We start from the raw sequence: 21,367 nt of genomic DNA on the forward strand, positions 1-21,367 counted from the left end.
ATAGAAGGCGAGATTAGAGGGACAGTAGGGCCAAGACATGGAACATCCTAAAGTGATTGCAAGGATTTTGACTTTTTCTAAGCGAGATGCAGAGCTTCTAAGGTAGGTTTTGAGCAATGACCTGTCTTGATTTGACTGTAGCTCCTATGGGAAAAATAAACAAGGGGGTGGGGGCAAGGGAAGAGTGGAAACTAATTTAATCCAGAAGAGAGAGAATGGTAGAGTTAGAAGTGATTGGGTTCTAGATATATTTTGAAAGTAGAGTCCACAGGATTTATCGATGGATTGGATACAAGGCATGAGATAAAAAGCAGAGTTAAAGGTGATTGAAAAGCTTTTGTTCTGAACAACTGCAAAAATGTCCAGTTAACATGTACTAAGATGGAGAAAACTGTGAAAGAAGCAGGTTTGGGAGTGAAATGAAGGGATATTGATTTGGGGCACATTAAATGTAAGACATCTATGAGTATGCAAGCAGAGATGTTAATTAAGTGTTGAATATGTGAATCTGGGGTCCGGTGAGAGGTCCAGGCTGGAGATACAAATTTGAGAATGGTTTGCATGTAGATGGCATTTAAACTCATAAGATGGGATGGGACTGTTTAAGAATTGAATGCAGATAGAGATGTCTGGTGTCCAGGTCACTCCAGTTTAAAGATGAAGGAGATAAAGAAGAACTGGAAAAAGGCGTAAGAAGGAAGGCAAGGGATTACAAAGAGAACGCCGAGAACATGGTGTCCTAGAAATGAACAGAGAACAGCATAATCAACTAGGTCAAATGTGTGTATATGTGAAGTAAAATGAAGTCTGAGGATTGAGTATGATTTGGTAATGTTGTGGTCATTGGTGACCTTGACACAAATTATTGTAGTGAAGTAAGAGGAATGCAAACTTGATTGGAGTGGGTTTAACAAATAATTGGAGTAGAGGTAAAGCCAGAGAATACAGATTACTCTTTTTAAAGAATTTTGCTATAAAAGATGTCAATTGGGTGACAGCCAGGAAGGAAGATGTAAGGGCCAAAGGGGGCTTTTTAGTTTTTAAGGTGGGAGATATCGTAATATGTTATATGTGATAGATAGAATTGATACACTAGAGAGAGATATCAAAAATCAAAAAAAGAATTTGATCAAGCATGACATGGAGGGAGAAATTGCTGGAGCAAGGGCTTGAGTGGACGAGAGGAGGTGGGATCTAGGGCTCAAATTAAGACGTTAGCCTTAGAGGAGGAGAATCATTCTTCTAGAGTAACTGTAGGAGAGATGGCATATAGGGTAGAGGGAGAGGTAAGCTGATGCATGTGTTGGGACCAACTGGAAGTTCTCTGCTGATTGTTTCTATTTTTTTCAGCCAAATAATAATTTATCAGCTTAGGTTAAGGCTTAAGGGAGAGGGATTGGAGGTTTTTGGTGAGAGAAAAGGTGTGGAGGAGTCATCCAGCAAGTGGCAGAGTGAATGGTCTACAGCAATATAGTAGGAGTGCCCAGGAGTACTTGGGACCCACCTGAGGCTGCTTTCCTGTTCCAGCACAAACACGCTTTCTCCATATTTGTTGGGCAAGTCACATAGCAAATTTCTGTTTAACTCCTAGGAAAGCTAATGAGCTTACATACAATCTTCCAAGCACAATCACATTGCATTTTTTGAGAGTTACTATATAAATCCAAGCTGTAAATGTTTGGTTGTAAACACCTTCTATGCAGGTTTAATAATCAGTACCGAAATCTGATTGATGACCTCTACTTTCCTATTTAACACTTAATAGTCTCTGTACAATTTTTATATGATTTCATTTGGTTCACTGTAGCTTCTTTCTTTGACCTTTTCAAATAATAATAATAAAAAAATGGTTGTGGTATTAAAGAATAAGACCTGTTATCCTTAACTAAAATGCGTAGTTTTTAAGGACACTGGTTTTCAGTGTTTTGTTGGCTTCATCATCATTTCTCCAAATGAAATGTGTGCATGGCCAAAGTAGAAAAGTGTGGTGTCATTTCATGCCTCCCTGCTGCAGACCAAATAGAAGTCAAGGCAGAATGTTTTAAATGGGGCAGGGATATATGGGTGATATATGCTAGAGCTTTGCCTGTTTGGGTCTGCCCCACATGAGACTACTCAGATTATTCCGGAAGCACCTACACTGCACAGCTCCAGTGAATGTTCTCCAGTGGAGAACCACCCCTCTTATAATATAATGAATATAATATAATATAATATAATATAATCACTTATAATATATATTATTACTTTTATATTACTTATTATATTACTTATTATATATTATATTATATATATATATGTGTATATATATATATATATATATAAACTCACTTGTAATATTATATAACTTTTTGGCAGGATCATATCTACAGTAACACTTTTAGTTATTTTATTTTATTTTATTTTACTTAAATGTTTATTTATTTTTGCAATAGAGTGCAAGCAGGGAGGGGCAGAGAGAGGGAGAGAGAGAATCTCAAGCAGGCTCCATGCTTGTCAGCACAGAGCCCGAGGCAGGGCTTGAACTCACAAACTGTGAGATCATGACCTGAAACAAAATCAAGAGCCAGGTGCTTAACCGACTGAGCCACCCAGGTGCCCCACTTTTAGCCATTTTAAGGGGTGTACATTAATTCCTCTAATTTGTTAAAAATTAAATTAATTTTAACTCATTTTAAAAATACAGATTCCAGGGGCTCCTGGGTGGCTCAGTCGGTTGAGCGTCCGACTTCGGCTCAGGTCATGATCTCACAGTTTGTGAGTTCGAGCCCTGCGTTGGGCTCTGTGGTGACAGCTCAGAGCCTGGAGCCTGCTTCAGATTCTGTCTGTCTCTCTCTCTCTCTGCCCCTCCTCCACTCACACTCTGTCTCTCTCTCCTTTGGAAATAAATAAACATTTAAAAAAATACAGACTCTGGAACTTTTGTTATGAGGAGGGAAGTGTTTGATACAACAAGAGGGAGTTCTGTTTCTGAACATGGCTAGGAATTACCTGTTTGAGGTCCTCAGAAAACAAGAAAGGCTCAGCAGTGGTCACCAACAGGTGTGGAGATTCCACAGGTGCACCCATCCCTCAGTCATGGAAACTGAAAAGACAAGGTAGTTATTTCCAGTCGCTAGAGTGGAACACCAGGAGGAAGAATTGCCTAGCCAAGTGGAACGCAGACAGCTCTGAGCTTTAGTAATCAAAATCAACACCTCAAATTATACTCACAAGTCAAATAGGTAGTCAGTGACGAGGAGAGCACAGATGTTGCTCACTTTGTTCGTCCAATTCCCTCAAGCAGATGGGCAATAAAAAGTCTGTGCGTGCAGTAGGGAGGCATCAAAGCCTCCACACAGCCACAACATAAACTAAAAGTAACAGCATATCAGAAGCCCCAAATCGATGGATTTGGTGTTGCCATTGATAAGGGAAGAACAGCTTGAACAGAAGGCAGTGCTAGTAATCATATTCTGTGAAGATTCATGACACCTTTATTCCAAGGAAAGTGGTGGCTAAGTACATCATCATTACAGTCAAGAATTTACCATGCTTAATATGGGGGAGGTAAGTATATTCTTATTATCTCGTTTTTTACAGCCTGATAGTTACTTTGAGTGCAAATCCTTTTAGCTTTATTTTGTGGGGAGATATTGAAAAGATAAGTGATATAACTAAGTTCTCGTAAGCTGGGATAATTGATTCCTTTGCTATTTCTAGAGTGGGAATGGCTGAAATTCAGTGAAATCTTTAGCTCAAGAACTCTCCATTGGATCTGATTCACCTTGATTCAAATTTTACTTATTATTTCTGTTACTTCTGGACTGACACGTCTTGACTGCATTCGGATCTGTTTTCACCTATGCACTATATTGACTCAGTTTCCCGCTAAGTCATGTAACCTGTAGAGAAAGGGACGCAAGTGGTGCTAGAGGAGAAGGATGGTGGAGACTGACAACTGCCAGGCACCTTTTTCAGGTCACAGATTGTCTCTAAGCCTTGGTGAAAACTTTTCCAGTTTGTGCTAGTTTCTGGGGAAGAGTGTGAGCACTTTCCCCAGTGGGCAGCCCAGCAGTGTATCATCTGTCCATGTGGCTGTTCATCTGAGCGGGCTGTAATCTAACAATATCTGTGTACCTCATTGGGAGGTGATGGAGTCTAGCAGTCCTGAGCCAGAATCTGCCTCCATCACTAACCTGCTGGGTGAGCTGGGGCAACTGTCAGCCTCAGTTTCCTCATTTGTAAAGTTGTGATGTTGGTTCTTAATTTATTGTTCTGGGCAGGGTAATGAATCCTGCAAGAAAATGTGTATATGGTGCCCAGCAAAGAGGTTGGCACAGAAGAAATGCTCAAGAATCTTATTATTATCACAATCATATTTTTATTAATGTCTGTATTATTGTCATGACTGGAATTCTTATTTCAATATTAACTTCAGAGATAGGAAAAAAGCTATAGAAGGTTTTATTCATGTTACTTTTGTTATAACTGATTTTTAAAATATTTTTTTAATGTCTCAGTACATTCAGATCATATGTTTATTTCACCAGATTCGACTTGGAATGACTTTATGACCTCTACAAATTATTGCCATCTCCAAAGAAAAAAAGCTTATTGCAGGGAAAAGTCAAAAAAAGATTGTTGTACAGGCTTCAAAAGGCCATTCTAAAAACAATGATGACAGTTCTATTAAAATAAGCATGCAGGCTCCCGAGGTGTTTACTTAAAGGGCACAACAACATTTGACTGTATATGTTTCTTAAAAAATCAATCATATTTATTGAGAGTCAACCTTGTATGTAGGTCTTTTGTTGCTGTGTTGTTGGAATAACAAATTATCAAAGACTGACATCTTTCTTCTTCCGATTATTTTTATCTCAGCTTCCATATGTTTATAAACCTGAATGTTCTTTTCGCACATAATTCTCATTTAAGGACTTGAATGATATGCTTACTGGACTCCATTATAAAGCCAAAAATATGCTTGAAGTCACAAGTTTTAGTTTGAAACTACCGTTCTTAGTTGTTAAGTTGTTTTCTTGTTTATTACTGTGGGTAAAATTGTTAATACTGTGTTCACTTACAAGATTTTAGTATTAATAAGGAGAAAAGAGTTTATTCTAATTAACTATGTGTACTATAATAAGAAGATTTCTTATAACATTTTTTACTGGCATAAGAAATAAGTGATTTAAAAAGCTCTGAGGTTCCATTGTGGTATAAATACAGGTTAAGCATCACCTTGTGTTTATATTTTTCACAGGTGCATTATTGCAATGGGCCTTGACAAAAATCCAACTTCACCAAAACCTAGGAAAGAAAAGAATATTGAGAAAAGAGAAGAACTAAAGAAAGGTGAGGGGAAACTGAGGAAGGATAGAGGGTACATGATACCAAGAAGGTATGAGATGGCGGGGAGCAAAACTTCCCCTTCAGTCATTTTTTCAGCTCAAGAAAAAACAAGGAATGGAGAAGTGAGAACAGCTGTGGAAGAAATGGAACATAAAGGAAATCCAGGACAAGATGTTTGTGAAGATGACCAGGAAAATATATTTAAATACGGTAATGGATAACATGGAATTCTTTTTTTGTTGCTATTGTTGTTTTGCTTATGTCTTTAAAATGCCATTATCAGGGGCTCCTGGGTGGCTCAGTTGGTTAAGTGTTTGACTCTTGATATGGGCTCAGTTCATGATCCCGGGGTTATGATCTTGTGGTTGTGCATTCAAGCCCCATGTCGGGCTCTGAGCTAACAGTGCGGAGCCTGTTTGGAATTTTCGCTCTCTTTCCCTCTCTCTCTACCCCTCCCCCACACAATCGCACTTTCAAAATAAATAAATAAATAAATAAATATAAAAACCCATTATCAAAATTTGCAACAATATTTATTAAATGTTACTCAGTTATAGTCCATAGGCAGCTAACTCTGGAGAGGTGAAGATGCTCATAGGGGCAGGAGAGGAAGGGGAGTTTATGTCTGTGTGAACCAGAAGGTCTGTTCACTTATACAGAGAGAGACCAGGTTGACCAAATAGAATTTTACCTTTTTTTTTTTTTTTAAGTATTTCCGTGTACTTGCTTTGGTGAAATCGATGCTTATGTAGCAATAAGAGTATTCCATAACTAAAAACAGTTGACATAGGCTTGGGGTCCTAGAGCCTGTCTGTCTGCCTTGTTATTCTCCCCTTTTCTTCTCTCCTCTCCTGCACTCTTCTTCTTCCTCCTCCCTTCCTTCTTCCTTTCCTTCCTTTCTTCTGTCCTCCCTTCCTTCCTTTCTCTTTCTTCCCCCCCCCCCCCCACACACTCACTCATATGTATAGTAGTGATAATAACAATAATCGAAGTGCCAGGCACTGAGCACCAGGTCAGGAGCTTTTCACACACTATTTCATTTTATCCTCACCACTCATTGTGATAGATATTATTATTCCCTCCATTTTACAGGACAGGAAACTGAGGCTAAGGAATACAGACAGAAAGCAGCAGAACTAAGATTCATAGTGTAGGAGAGGAAACTTTTTCCTGGGCCCATTTAGGTTCATTGGCTGGGTCGTTATAAATTAATTAGACTGACAAAAGAGGTTAAAATGGGAAAAACAAAGAAATTTATTAGTATGTGCATCACACATACACGCAGGAGCACTCAGCTGAGTAACTCAAAGGGGTGGTTAGAACTTGGGCTTATGTGGCATCTTACAAAAGAACAAGCATTTTTAGAGAAGTGACAGGAAAAAAGGAAAGGACTAAGCTTCTGGGACAGCAAATTGTGGGAAGGCAAATATGTAGCAAAACTAATGATATACAGGCTAGTTTCAGTGAGGTTTATTATGCTGATTCCTTTGGTGTTTTGTCTGGGCTGATAAGGGTCTAAAGTTGTCTCCTATGATTAACTTGTGTCCATCTTGGTAGAGAGAGGAGGGGAGACACCTTCAAAAATGTATGCTGTGCTTTTAGGGAGAGGGCAGAGGGCTCTTCGTACATCTACTATTACTCAGTTGCTTTAAGGTCAGAATAATCTTATACCAAAGTGGCTATTTTTGGGCCACATACTCTGCCATACTCAAGTAGCCAGGCCTATCTAATTCAAAAACCCAGACTTCCCACACTGTACAACCTCCTATTCTGTAAAAGCTATTTTAGATGTTGCCTGGTTGTGGGTGATATGTCAAAGAGTCAGAAAGAGAGAGCTGCCTGGGTGTCCCTCCTACAGCAAGGAGACAGAGCAGGATTAGGGGAGCAGAGCTGTGGGCTGGGGTGACTTGTGGAAGAGCTGGCATCAGGCAAGGGGCAGATTCCAGGTACTTCCTTCTCATCTCATCTTGCTCAAGGGTTCAGAAGTCCCAGGGAATAATTACAGAGCTCTTATAACACTGCACTTTGTTCATTACTGAAATAACATGATCATCTTAAAATGGATTTCACTTATAACACTTTGACTCAGTTTATCTCTGTGATCCCTTCTAGTCTTTATTATCTTAGACTGAGAATTTAAAATGATCTACGGCAACAGCAATAGTGGAGAGATTAACAAATGGGTTGTGTTTTTATTTGTTTTAACTTTCAAGACATATAGTTTTATTAAAGCTATGTTCAAGAGAGGCTTTTCATTTTCTTCATTTTTTTTTTCCTTAAACCAACATGGCCAGTGTTATGAGTAGTGTACTTTATGCTTATAGCTTTTCCTAAGGTCTTCTTCTGTGTTGGCTAGTTAATGGACTTGTTCTTTAAAAAAGGAAGAAGAAAAAATAGTAGCAGCAAGGCTTCTGCTCTCTGCAGAGCATCCACTGATGGTAAGAGCAGCAGGAAACTTGAGTGGAGGTCAGCGCGAGAGAGTTGCAGCTGGATTGATGTCAACCTTATGTCGACTCACTTCCTCATTAGTGAGGATGGTAAACAACAAGCTAATTAAATTCTCTGAAAGAAGGAAGATAAAATGGGAGAAACAGAAGAAATATGAAAAGGAATCCAGAAAGCATGCCACCAGTTCATTCATATTGAGAACATGAATAGCTAACACAAAGTATATGGCTTTGAGCTGCCATGCTAATTGAGCACTTGTGGTTAATGGAGGGATGATATTTATTTAGATGTGAAGGCAGTAGTGGGTAGGGCTAAGCCAGGACAGCCTTGAAGCCCATACTTTGAGAGAAACACAGAAGGTCCTGTAAAATAGGATGTAGGGACTATTTTTATGGTTCACTACATGTTCCTTTAATTTTATTCTCTGCTTCAGTAATTTAACAGCAATTGTGTCCTAATTGTGGGCCCTAGTACTTCTGCAATTTTAGTCAGGTGCCTCCATTAAAGTGTATTTCTCCTGGTCTACAACCAACTCTTTCCACTTCCAATCACAATCACTATTACTACTAATCCCTAGTAATCGCTAGACACATATTGTCCATGACACTGTACTATGCATGTTCCAGGGATCATTGCTTTAATACTGACCATAGCTTTGTGAGGCAGGAGCTACCATCACAGATGAAGAAACTGAAGCTTAAAGATATTAAGCAAATTGCCTAAGGTCACACAGCTAGCGACTGTTTTAACTTGGACTTCGGCACCTGACAGCCTGCTTCTAAAACCCTCATATGTCACCACTATGTAATACTATTGATGGAATTATAGCAATTCACTCATGTTCTGTTGGGCCCCCTGCTTATCCTGTGACCAGGAAGAAATATCTGTAAAGTGACAGATTCCTGTGTTTCCTTGTGTGTGTGTGTGGGGGGGGGGGGGGGTGTATGCATGCACATGCAAGTTCTGTAGCTAACTTGAATTCTTTTTTGTATGAAGTTTCCAAGATCTCCAGATGACTTTCTGCCCTTTTTTTTAAAATTCCATTCTACTCATTTGACATTATTTCATATAATTAATCATGAGTCCTATATAAAAATCCATAGGCAATCAAGCCCAGTAGTGTTGAAACTAACACTACTGAGAACCATGTATAAAAACTACTACGAGTACAGTTATCTCTTCTGTACCTGAGTCTTATTTCCTCAACACAAATTGGAGATTCCTTGATGGCAGGGGTTGTGTTATTTTGGTGTCTCTTATTTTGCTATTTTATCTGCTTGCACATTAAAGATTCTCAATAAAGGCTTATTGATTGATAGCTAACTAGGCCAAGTGAGGAACTATTCTATTATTTGGTCTGAAATATTTGGATCCAAATATTTGTTTTTATTAGTATTTCCTATTTGTTTCATGCAATATAAACCAAATTTTTCATCTTCTTGTTCATTTATAATTTTGTTTTGCTGATAATAATTTGCATTTCATGTTCCCCGTATTAAATCTCTCTCATGAAAACATTCTTGTGATGAATTCTCTTTGTTTGCCTTTCTTCGTTACAGTTTCTGATTTCACTTTTCCCCTTACATCTCCCTCATACAATCTCTGCATTAACAGTGCTTTCTTCATATGCACAGGGCATGCATTTCTAAATTAAGTTTCTTTCATTGCAGCAGGGTAGCTCTCAAGTAATTACCTGAGAGGCCCCCACCACTGGAAAGGAAGCCAGAATATCTAATAACTAAAACACACAAAATGAGGAAAGCTTTATTTTCCCTGTAATTTTTATTTTAAAGATAATTGTTTATGTGCTTAATTGGTTCTGCATGAAATCCTTTTGCTCTCCATCCTTGGCATGTTGTCACTTCAAGATTTTTAGTTGTTGGTGGAGGAAAAAGGGGAACAATTAAATATGAAAGGTGAAAAATTATAACCACAAGGGACAGCTGGAGTTTATCTGATGTGACAATTTCCTTTTTCTGCTACAGATTTGTTGCACCTCTGTAGGGAATGAAGCAAATTAGTGGCTGTGACAGGAATGTTCTATTTTATAAGAATTTTTTTATCCTTGGAATGTAATTATTTCATTGACTGTAAGGATGAATAATGCATATGATTTGGGTTCTGGTCTAGGTATAGAATCCCTCATAATGCCTTTTCTTGATGTCCATTTGGTTCTCAGAGAATGTGCTATTCATGGTGTTACTTCTCAGGGCCTTTGGACTTGATTAATTGAATTTTTCCACTTCGCTATTCATTAACTTGATATCCAAATATTTTGAACATTCTTCATATGAAATATGACCTCACTGAGTCTCCAAATTAACTTTCATTATTATAACCCTGTTCTCTTCATTTTTAATTTATTTCTAATTTATTGTTTTCTATCAAGTTCTTCTCTTGTCCATTTTGGTTATTGTAGATGATGATGTACATTTGTAAATGAACTTTCATTAGGTTGCAGGCTTGTCATTTGGAGCCTTATTTCTTTTGTGCTCTTGTATATGTGACTGATTGCAGTCTTTGATCATTTGCTATTAGTTTTCCATGTTCACTAATTGTGTGAAAAAGATGTGAAGAAAGGCCCAGAGAAGAGAAAGTCATGGAGTCAAGGTTCTCATTAAAGTAAAATGGCTTAAGTATCAGGGATTCTGTTTTCATTCTCATAGTGGAGATGTTTTTTTCTCAGAATATGAAGAAGATTTTGAAGCAGATGAGGAGAAACAAGATGAGAAAGCTAATGAAGAAGGACAGGCTGATGATCAAATGAATGGGATGTCAAAGTCACCCTCAGATGATGAAAAAGATCATTTAGACCCTGCAAAGGAGAGTGAAACCTCGTGGCAGAAGGCGGCAGATGCTGATGACAATGTGAAAGATGAAGGTGACGGATGCTCTGACAGTGAGCTGGAGGAGGAGAAACAAGGCAAGTTGTTCCACTTACCATGTGATGTGTGCTGTTCGGCAACGGTGCTGACTACTTTTCTTTTCTTTATATTTGATGAGATGACCCTCTTTTAAGGGAACTTTTAGAGCCTGGTTCCCTAACCAGAGGATGCTGATCAATCAGTCTTCCATAGATACCCAACTTACGGGGTGGGTCCTTAACCCCTTCTCTTTCCTTAGTTTGCTGGGATTTTTTAATAGGGGTCAGGTAAAGCTTGTTGTGACATGTCTTCTGTTTACTTAGAAAGTTACTCCTTTTTTTTAATGTTTATTTATTTTGAGAGAGAGAGAGAGAGAGACAATGAGTAGGAGAGGGGGAGAGAGAGAGAGAGAGAGAGAGAGAGAGAGAGAGAGAGAGAATTCCAAGCAGATTCTGTACTGTCAGCAAAGAGCCCAAGCAGGGCTTGGACTCACAAACTGAGATCATGACCTGAGCAGAGATCAAGAGTCATGCTTAACCAACTAAATCACCCAGGTGCCCCTCCTTTTTTTTTCCTTTTTCTTTTTCTTATTTTTTTTAATCCCAAAGAATTCCCTCTTACACATATACACACACCATTTTGTGGCCTTAGAAAAATGAAAAGTAGCTCCTTTTCAGTTAAAAGGAAAGTTGAAAACTCCTGCCTTAGGTTCACTTTTTTGTCTTTACTTACCTGAACACAGGGTGCTGACGTCTTAGTTTCATGTAAGGATCATCTCTCATGGCAAAGGAGACCTCCTCATAGTCCTTAAGCCTAAAATCATTCTGAGTGTTCATGGGAAAAATACAGAGAGGTTTTCAGGGTAGACAAAGAAACCATCATCTGAGGCTTATCTCAAACATTTGAAGACTTTTTTTAATATGTCAATTTACCGAAGTAATGTTTGGTCAAAGAAGGAACCGATTTCCTGCTTTGTCCCATAAGGGTTTGGCCGAGGCTATGTGATTCTTAGTTAATCAGAGATCTTTCCCGGTACATCCAGAACATTAATAGTTATAACCATAACACTGTCATATTTAAGTATGTGTATGTCTTTGTATTTTGTGTTGGGCTAGAAAATAAGTTTATATCATGATGACTTTTTTATTTGTTTTTAAAGTTTATTTATTTATTTTTGAGAGAGAGTGAGAGAGCACATACAAGCAGGGGAAGGGCAGAGAGAGGAGAGAGAGAGTGCACTGACAGTGCAGAGCCCGATAAGGGGCTCAATCCCATGGAACTGCGAGATCGTGACCTGAGCCAAAGTCATACACTCAATCAACTGAGCCACTTAGGTGCCCCCATGATGACTTTTTGAATTGCTGTCTATTTTCACCATTCTTTCCAGCTCTCAGCATTTTTTCTGTATAAAATCTCAAACTTTGGGGGCACCTGGGTGGCTCAGGTGGTCGAGTGTACGACTTTAGCCCAGGTCATTGTCTCCCGGTTCGTGAGTTCGAGCCCCACATCAGGCTAACTGCTACTGTCTTCCTGTCAGTGCAGAGCCCACTTTGGATTCTCTGTCCCCTTCTCTCTGCCACTCTCCCGTTCACACTCTCCAAAAAGTAAATAAATATTTTTTTTAAATCTCAAAATTTTGAATTCAGCAAATATATTAGGATAATATAAAATAAAAGTAAATTCAGTAATCAAGTAATCACAAGAGCAAATATTTATAGTTTCACTCTCTTCAAGAAAGAATTTAAGCAAACTTATTCTAAAATTTCATGCACACATATACAAGGCAATAACATGCAGAAATAATTTAGAGTAAAAGGGAAGATAATTTTTTTTTCAACGTTTTTTATTTATTTTTTTTGGGACAGAGAGAGACAGAGCATGAACGGGGGAGGGGCAGAGAGAGAGGGAGACACAGAATCGGAAACAGGCTCCAGGCTCCGAGCCATCAGCCCGGAGCCTGACGCGGGGCTCGAACTCACGGACCGCGAGATAGTGACCTGGCTGAAGTCGGACGCTTAACCAACTGCGCCACCCAGGTGCCCCAAAGGGAAGATAATTTTACTAGGAACCATAGATGAGACCATCAATAAGCTTGAACTAAAAATTTAACCCTGAGTTTCCTGACAGTCAAAGCAAAGAGTGAAGCATGATGTGAAAATTTAGAATGATGTTCACTATTAGTAAACTTGAAAACAAGATTTGCTGTCACTTTCATTATAGTTGAAAGAACTACTCAAGATTAATGGTCTGTCATTGAAATATTTTTATGAAGTCTTAAACTAGCCCTTTTCTATAATTTCTCTTAATACTTATATTTTATGTTTCCAGGCATGCTTAATATGTAAGCTTTTTTCCCCCTCAATTTGAATGTGAGCATCGAATTTAAGTTTACATTACTATCTGATATAGGGAAAGTTAAAGAATTCTATGAAAAAGTGATGTCACCTGAGTCAAATTTTAAAGAAGCTGTACAAATGACTTGAACCTGGAAAATACTTGAAAATGTGTTTGCATGTAAATATAACTGGTTCAAAACACAAAGGACTCAATTTTTCACTTCTTCAGTATGGTGGAGAATTATCAAGGGCTGATTTCATGAAGATTCAATGCATTCTTTCAGTAGTTGGGCATCTGGGATTTTTGTGCTGCTTAATCATCTTTTTTTCTTGGGGTCAAATGGATTTTTTCTATGACAGATTAATTTTTATGTTCAAACAGAGAGGGGTGTAGGCAGTACCTGGATATTCCTGGAGGAAAAGCTTTAGTCGTTTAGACCTGTAATTATTGAATAACAGGCAGAGATTGGTAAGCTTTATCATTGAATACTGCTTGCATATAAATAATTGGAACCCTATGTTTGGAAAGGTATTCCAAAGGTATTTATTGTTTATTAAAACTCAGTGCTAAGCACTATACCAAATATTTTATATGAATTATCTGATTTACTTCAAACAATCTTAAAAGGAAGGTACTTTTTCTTTTTATCTCCATTTTTTTCAAATAAACTTGGAAATGGCGGGATTAAGTAACTCACATAGCCAGAAAGTAACAGAGCCAAGATATAAACATTACTTAAGTTTAGAGCCTGCATTTTGGAGAAACAACAGAACTATGATTTTTCCAAATGAGAAAATATCTATTTATCTAAAAGTAAAGAAAATCCCCCTAATAAAAGGATTGTGCTTCCTTAAGACAATACAGTTTAGAGGTACTTATCTTGAGTTCATCTTATTCTCTAGCTTCTGTTTTTTGTTTTATTTTTAAACAGAGGAGATAAAAACAGACATTTTCTGCTTTTACTCAAATTTACCTTTCTCTTCCCTGGATGGGCCTCCCTGCCCACTTCCAGGCCTTTCATTCAGTTCCAGCTTAGCCCCCTTCTCTTCCACCCACACTCTCCTCCTTTGGCAGCCTTCATTGATCTCTTTATTTTATGAAACTCTATTATTCAGTAATTCTTTATTCTTTTATTGTTTCATATGTTAAATTTTACCTTTCAAGTTCATTACACAAGTTACTGACAAAGTTATTTACACTATGAAAGCTAGGACTGTATGCTGTCTTTGTTATTCCTCACAAAGGTGATTTCTTAAAAGATATTTCATAAATATTAAGCAATTACTTGACTTTTTTTTTTAAGTTTATTTATTTTGAGAAAGAGAGAGAGCGAGAGAGAGAGCATGCACAAGCGAGGGAAAGGCAGAGAGAGAGGGCGAAGAGCTAAGCTCAAGCAGCTTCACACCATCAGCACAGAGCCTGATGTGGGGCTCAAACCCATGAACCATGAAATAATGACCTGAGGCAAGATCAAGAGTCGGATGCTCAGCCGACTGAGCCACCCAGGCACCCTAATTACTTAATTGTTTTAACACCAGGAATACTTGATTGTTTTAACACCAAGAATACTAAGATGCCATGATATCTAGTTACATTTACACTGTATGTTATTATTAGAATTTTATTGAAAAAGATTGTATAGAGTTAGCTGCAATTTAGGTGTAGAATATATAATACTTTAAAGAGATATGTAATAAAAGCTACCACAACGTACAAAATCTAGCACGCAAAGGTTGGGAAATTTAAAAGGCAAAAATTAAATTTGCCAACTATTTTTTTTAAGAGAAAGAGAAAGAGAGAGAGAGAGAGAGAGCAGGGGAGGAGCAGAGGGAGAGGGAGAGGGAGAATCTTAAGTAGGGTCCATACCCAATGCAAAGCCCAACGTGGGGCTTGAACTCAGGACTGTGAGATCATGACCTGAGTTGAAATCAAGAGTCAGATGTTTAACCAACTAAGCCCACATGGCGCCCCCACCAACTATTTTATTTTGTTGTTTCAATAATGATATTATTAAGCTATCCTTTTTCAGAGCTCTTTTGCATTTTTGGTATTTACAATAAAACTTTGCCATTATTCTGAAATAAAATCTCATCATTTATTACTGTTTCTTTCTTCTACCTCCAGGCTCTTTTATTTCCCTTCCCTTGATTTTGATAACCTGGCCTTGTGTTATTCAGAAACATTCCTTTTAGCATGTGGAGTATCCAAATTAGAGGTTTCACCCAGCAAACAAAGTAGCATGCTTTAAAAATGATAATGACACAATAGATTCCTTGGAACACTATTAAAAAGCCAGACAGCATTTCATCTTCAGAAGTGTAAGAGGCATATTGTGACCACTGAATTTGAGACACCAGTTCATCCTTTTTATTGACATGATTAAGAATCTTGCTGTTAGTATTTGGATGTGTTTCATTTGAACCTGCCTGCACCTGTTCCCAGAGGGCAAACAATTGCCCAGGCTGTCACTCTAGTGACAAGTCGGTCCCATTTAAACTGCCAGCTAACAATTGCGTGGGCCTGCCTTGATGAATGCTCTCTGCTGAGCAGCCCATGAGTGATGAGCGCTAGGGACCGAGAGCCACTAGGAGAGCACCCTGGTTTAGGAATGACGGGTGAGACTTTCCATCGTTTACAAAGAATGACACCTTCCTTTTCTCTGCATTTGTGTTGGCAACCCTAGGCGCTAATTCACTAGTTGAAAATATATTGTCATAGATGAATGTTATAAGGTTGAGGGGAAAAGTGTCATGTCACTGACAATACACTTTTGTGCTTTTATGGACAGTTTGGTTGATAATGTTTATGAGTAAGAGGTAAAGAATAAATAGCTCCTTAAGAGTAGAGTAAGAGAGAAAGAGAGAGAAAAACTCTTCCCAGAATTGCAAAAGATAGAATATAATAATTAAAACAAATGCTTTTTCTAGTAAGAAATATAATATTTCACTTGTGCTATTTTCCAGTCTGTTGAAGAAATAGTCCTTATAGACTTATAAAATTCCCGAGTCACAAAAGATATTCTATTTACTGGACTTACTGACTTCAACAATCTCACTCTTCATTTCTTGGCCTGACTATTGAAGAGGAGCACGAGGGAAGCCTCCTCCCTCCGTGTTGAATTATAAGTGATGTGAAACCACATTCTGTGGACTTCAGTGTAACTTGACTGCTCCTTGGAGCAGAGAAGATTAGGGGAAGATTGTAGGTGGCCTTCTGGTCAGACTCTATATATGTGGGGTTTTTGTTGGCTGGTTGGTTGGTTGGTTCGTTTTTTACATGATTAGTCAAACTTTAATTTTTCTGAATGGCAAGAATTCCTCAATCCATATTCACTTTTTTTTTTTTTAATTTTTTTTTCAACGTTTTTTATTTATTTTTGGGACAGAGAGAGACAGAGCATGAACGGGGGAGGGGCAGAGAGAGAGGGAGACACAGAATCTGAAACAGGCTCCAGGCTCCAAGCCATCAGCCCAGAGCCTGATGCGGGGCTCGAACTCACGGACCGCGAGATCGTGACCTGGCTGAAGTCGGGCACTCAACCGACTGCGCCACCCAGGCGCCCCAATCCATATTCACTTTTTGATTGTTGAAGCAAGAAGGCATGGCTTTCAGGTGAATATTTAAATGCAGACTCATCTTTTAGTCCACATAAAATACTTTCCTATGAGATATTTCTCTACAGTTTTGAATCTGCCTTGTACACAACAAAGGCATTATGAAGACACCCAGTAAAGTCTTGTGGAATATATGGCTGATGGAGTAGATTAATGATAAATATAAAAGGACTTAGGCAGGACAGTGTGACACAGGATTTGATTATATTCCTAGTATTTTAAGTATTCATTGTAGTGTTTTAAAAAATGCAATTAAAGGTACATATGGAGAAACTTTTAAGTTTTTTAAAATTTTTTCTTCTCCCCCTAACAGAGTTGTATTTACCTATAGATATTTATTCTTACAAAGTAATGCATATATTTGTCTCATTGATGAATTGAGTAATGACTTATCAGTGTGAAGACATGTGGTCTCCCTTAAGACAAATAACTAGTTAGTGTTCATAGCTAGAATTTAATGACTTCTAGTTTTATTTTCTTAAGCATACGTTCATTCGATAATATTTATGAGTACAAAGCACTTGCCTAACTAGGCATTATTGTATGTGAAACTATTGACTAAATCATAGTATCTATTATAAAATATAAACAGTTTTATGAACTCATGGGTATAATCAAGATAGAACTATTAGTATGAGCAGGATGTATAAACTCATGTGTCATGGCCAATTTGAAGACAGTAGGAACAGTGCCTATGAAGATTTTTCTGTGAACCCTCGGACTAAAGAATGGGAGAGAGAAGCAATTTGTATTAGAGTTCGAAAGAGTATTGGGTTCATTGGGTTGGGATGCATGGTATGTTCCTGGGGTGATCTACATTATTAACTGAATTTACGTATTTGAGTTTATGCACTTTTTAAAGTGTCCATAGGGTTTCAAGCTAGTAAACCCAAAACAAAGTAGTTAAAATCAGGACACTAATGGAGAAAATGGTGAATTTAAACTATAATAGAACCATGTTCGGGGCACCTGTGTAGCTCAGTCAGTTAAGCATCCGACTTCGGCTCAGGTCATGATCTCGCAGTTTGTGGGTTTGAGCCTCACGTCAGGCTCTGTGCTGACAGCTCAGAGCCTGGAGCCTGCTTCGGATTCTGTGTCTCCCTCTCCCTCTGTCCCTCTCCCCGGTCACACTCTGTCTTTCTGTCTTTCTTTCAAAAATAAATAAACATTAAAAATTAAAAAAAAACATTCTATGCTAGAGGGTGAGGAAATGATTGAAAGCTAAGGTTGGGACTTAAAATTGGTTCAAAGCAAACAACATAGCTATTGATCATGGTGAGAGTATAACAGCAGCTTCTGAGAGAGCTATCCGTGGTCGTTGTAAGGAGAATGAATAAACATCTGAGTGAACATGTGTGGTTGATCCATTGTGTTCTCACAAAAGGAAGCAGTGTCTGGCTAGAGTGTGTAGTCTCTGTGGAAGCAGGGACCTGGCCTGCCATTTTTTATTCTGGGTCCTTAAACCTTAACGCATTGCTTGACACGTAAGGGGTGCTCCATATGCATTTAATGAATGAATCTATGTAAGTGGGTAGAAAGGTAAACAACTCAGCGCCTCAGTTATGAGAGGGGATAGCATAGCTCCTCATGAATTTGTGAGACTGGTGTTGACTGTGGATGTGTGAGTGTCGGCACCCTTGTTCAGGTGTGTATTGACTTGGCTAGGCAGGCAGTATAAACAGTGGAGATTACTGTATATATATGTGTATATATATATATGTGTGTATATATACACATATATATATACAGTGGCCAAAATGGAGAATGACCACTAGAGATATAAAAGGAGGACAGATTGAATTCCATGAGTTCAGATGTTTTGGAAAGAACTATTTTTTATTTGTTGTTCTAGGGTGCTGACAGTAGAGAGTTAGTTAAGAGAAGCAATAGTAGGTCCATGACAGTGGATGCTCTCTGTTTGAAGGCCTTTTGGCAAGAAGAGTGGTCTTGGCTTTACTACAGTGGGTCATTAAAAAAAATGTTTTGCAAAACCTGCTACTTTATAGCTAATGGACATTGGGTATTATTTAACTTCTTTGGGCCTTACTTTCTAGATCTAGAAAAGAACATAGCTATTCCGTGGGATTAAGTGAGATGTTTTTTAAGTATTTACCTCATTTTTTGGTACACAGTAGGTGCATAACCATGATCAGGTTTTATTGTTTTTTTTTTTTTTCCTAAGCAATTGGTAGCTGCAGTTACTATGCTTCATATAACACAGGGTGAAATCACAAGACAGAAATGTATTAAGCTATACTTAACATGGATGATTTCATAGAGGGGGAAAGACTAAAAGTCATAAAGAAATCATTATTCAATTTGATTATGTTAATTTTGTGTCATGTGATTTCTACAATGACTTACAGAGAAAAATAAGTAGAATTCACCCCATTTTATAGGCAAGAAAACAGAAGCCTAGAGAGGGTAAGTGAAACAGCCAAAGTGAAAGCTAGTAAGTAGCTGAGTCATGATTGAAACACCAAGGTTTATCTTACAGGAGGACATGTTATTTTCTCTCAGTCTCATGTTGTGTGAAGTAGTAGTGATGCAGAAGAAGGAATGGTTATCAATGACATGAAAAGAGAAGACAGTGAAGGATGTGGAGACTGACTGTATGGGCAGAGTGGAAAGTGAGAGGTCCTGCTTATGATATGGAATCATAGTACCACACATGCTGGCTTTGGCCAAAGATTTGGGCAACGAGTGCAGATCATTTCTTTACTGTAACACCAAGAGCAGATTCTTTCAGCATCAGTACCTGGAGGGAGCACCAGAGAGACAAATAGAATTGGGTGGGAGGCAGAGTTGCTTACTAACATGACTTCCAGCTAATTTTTTCCCTACTAATGACAAAAAAAATTACACGTTCCCTCAAAGTTCTTTTAGGCAAAAATTTCTATATAAAAATTTGCTTCATTTCTAAGACAATAAATAAAATTAGTGTTGAAAATCCCAGTCCATGGCCCTAAAGCATTTTGAGCTTTTTTTTTTTTTTTTTTTTTTTTTTTTTTAGGCAAAGTCTTGCCCCAGTGTCTGCATGAAAATGAGATAAAGGAATGAGAGAGAAACTAACTTGTATGGCAAGGTTAGAGAGAAATTGGAAAACTGAAATGAGTTTATATGGGAGGTCAGGTACCCTTGCCTCTTGAAGATCCTTCATTCTCCTGATCTCTCTTCTCTACGGGACTGGCTCAAAATGAGCCAGAGTGTGTTCCAGCCTTTTGAATTAAAGTAACACAATTAATAGAAGCCAAAGAAAGGTAGCTACTAAAGAAAAGTAGAGGAACGCTCATTTTTTTTTTTTATTATGTGAACAACTCTCAGAGCCAAAAGTCAGAGCCATTATATAAACACTAAGATGGTAGACACGAGTATTTTCGGAAGTGCAGAACGAGTATAATATGGCCTTCTAGCTCATTGTGCAGTTAATGAAAGCTACCGATTGAACAAGTAGCAAGTAAGAGTTCTTTTCCTTTAAAAAAAAAATGAGATGCTTTAGAGAGAGGGAGATCATACTCCCTAGAGTGTCTGAATTGGGACAAATAAGATAGAGAACAGTTGTCCTTGATCTGCTGTGCTCCCTACTGAGAGACGGTATATCCAGATTTTATAAAATGGAGATAAAGAAAGAGTGGTTCAAGTATGTGTTTCCTTGGAAAACAGTGGTCATCTGGTGCCTGTCAAGGTAGTTGGGAGATAAGAACAAATGGAATTGTGCTTAAGGGGTTCTGTTGCTTAAAGGCTTTTTAGAGTTTGTTTTTTTACCGCTGTGTAGCATCTCTCAAATCTTTGTGGAAACTCTGATAAGTCTCTGTGACTATACTTAAAATTCTAAGCCCTGTCACAGAGAGCCATTTGGGCTAGAGGGTGTGAAGGAGAAGGATAAGAGTAAAGACAGGTATTTCTTCCCTTAAAGTCTGCATCAGCTGCTAGAGCCATCTGTGTAGCTGCCAAGCAGAAATAAAAGAAACAGAGAAAAGAGTAAGGAGAACACAGAGAAAACAAGAAACCTAGGAAGCTTTTAAGTGTAGGATATTTCATTTGAAAATATATTCTGTAAAAAACAATTGTTAACACAGATCTGTTGATTAAAAACTCAAAAGCAAGTTTGTCTTTCTCTGGCCCACAGCATATGCCATGACTTTCAGGATGTGCATCTTCCTTACAGAGATTCAGTGTGTATGTTGCTTTCTTGGAGATTTTTGAAAGTGCTTTTGGGTAGTAAGCACATTTTGGGCTTCGGTTAGTTTCTAGACTGTGTATCTGTTGCATTACATCAGCATTACTGCCTAAGTCTCCTAGAACCCCTTTTACTGATTCCATGTGCACGTCTCCCAGCTCCTGCACTCTCTACCTTCTTCAGAGGATACTTCTTTAGAGGACAGCCCTGGGCCATGGAGCTGCTTCACCCACAGGTGCAAAGCACCTGAAAGTGCCAAGGAGTTTACCTTCCCCTGGGGTGGCCGGTAGCCATGTCTGACTGGAGTAGAATATGAAAGCCAAACTCCTTCCTTAAGGGAGGAAAAATTCTAATATTCCTGTAAGAGTTTCTCCTGGAGCATATCCTTAATACATCACTTGCTCATGAATCCTGACTTCAGGGTCTGCTTTTGGGGGAACCTGAGATCAGACAACATCTCCTCCTACACACACACACACACACACACACACACACAGAAGCATCACCTCAAAATATTTTTAAAGTGTCTTGGTAGTTTGCAAACACATAGATCTTTCTAGTACACCTTGCTAGCTGGATATGGTGGATGT

General features: G+C 38.3%; 1 protein-coding gene across 1 annotated transcript in view; it reads left to right on the top strand.

Annotated features, from left to right (window-relative positions):
* Positions 1 to 21,367, top strand: part of ERICH3 (glutamate rich 3) — a 105,981-nt gene that overhangs the window by 63,535 nt on the left and 21,079 nt on the right. The window contains 2 exon segments of the mRNA XM_058716950.1: positions 5,246 to 5,544; positions 10,469 to 10,705. Of these exon segments, the coding sequence (XP_058572933.1) occupies positions 5,246 to 5,544; positions 10,469 to 10,705 (536 nt within the window).

Source organism: Neofelis nebulosa, chromosome 2, assembly GCF_028018385.1.
Source record: "Neofelis nebulosa isolate mNeoNeb1 chromosome 2, mNeoNeb1.pri, whole genome shotgun sequence".
Classification (NCBI taxonomy): domain Eukaryota; kingdom Metazoa; phylum Chordata; class Mammalia; order Carnivora; family Felidae; genus Neofelis; species Neofelis nebulosa.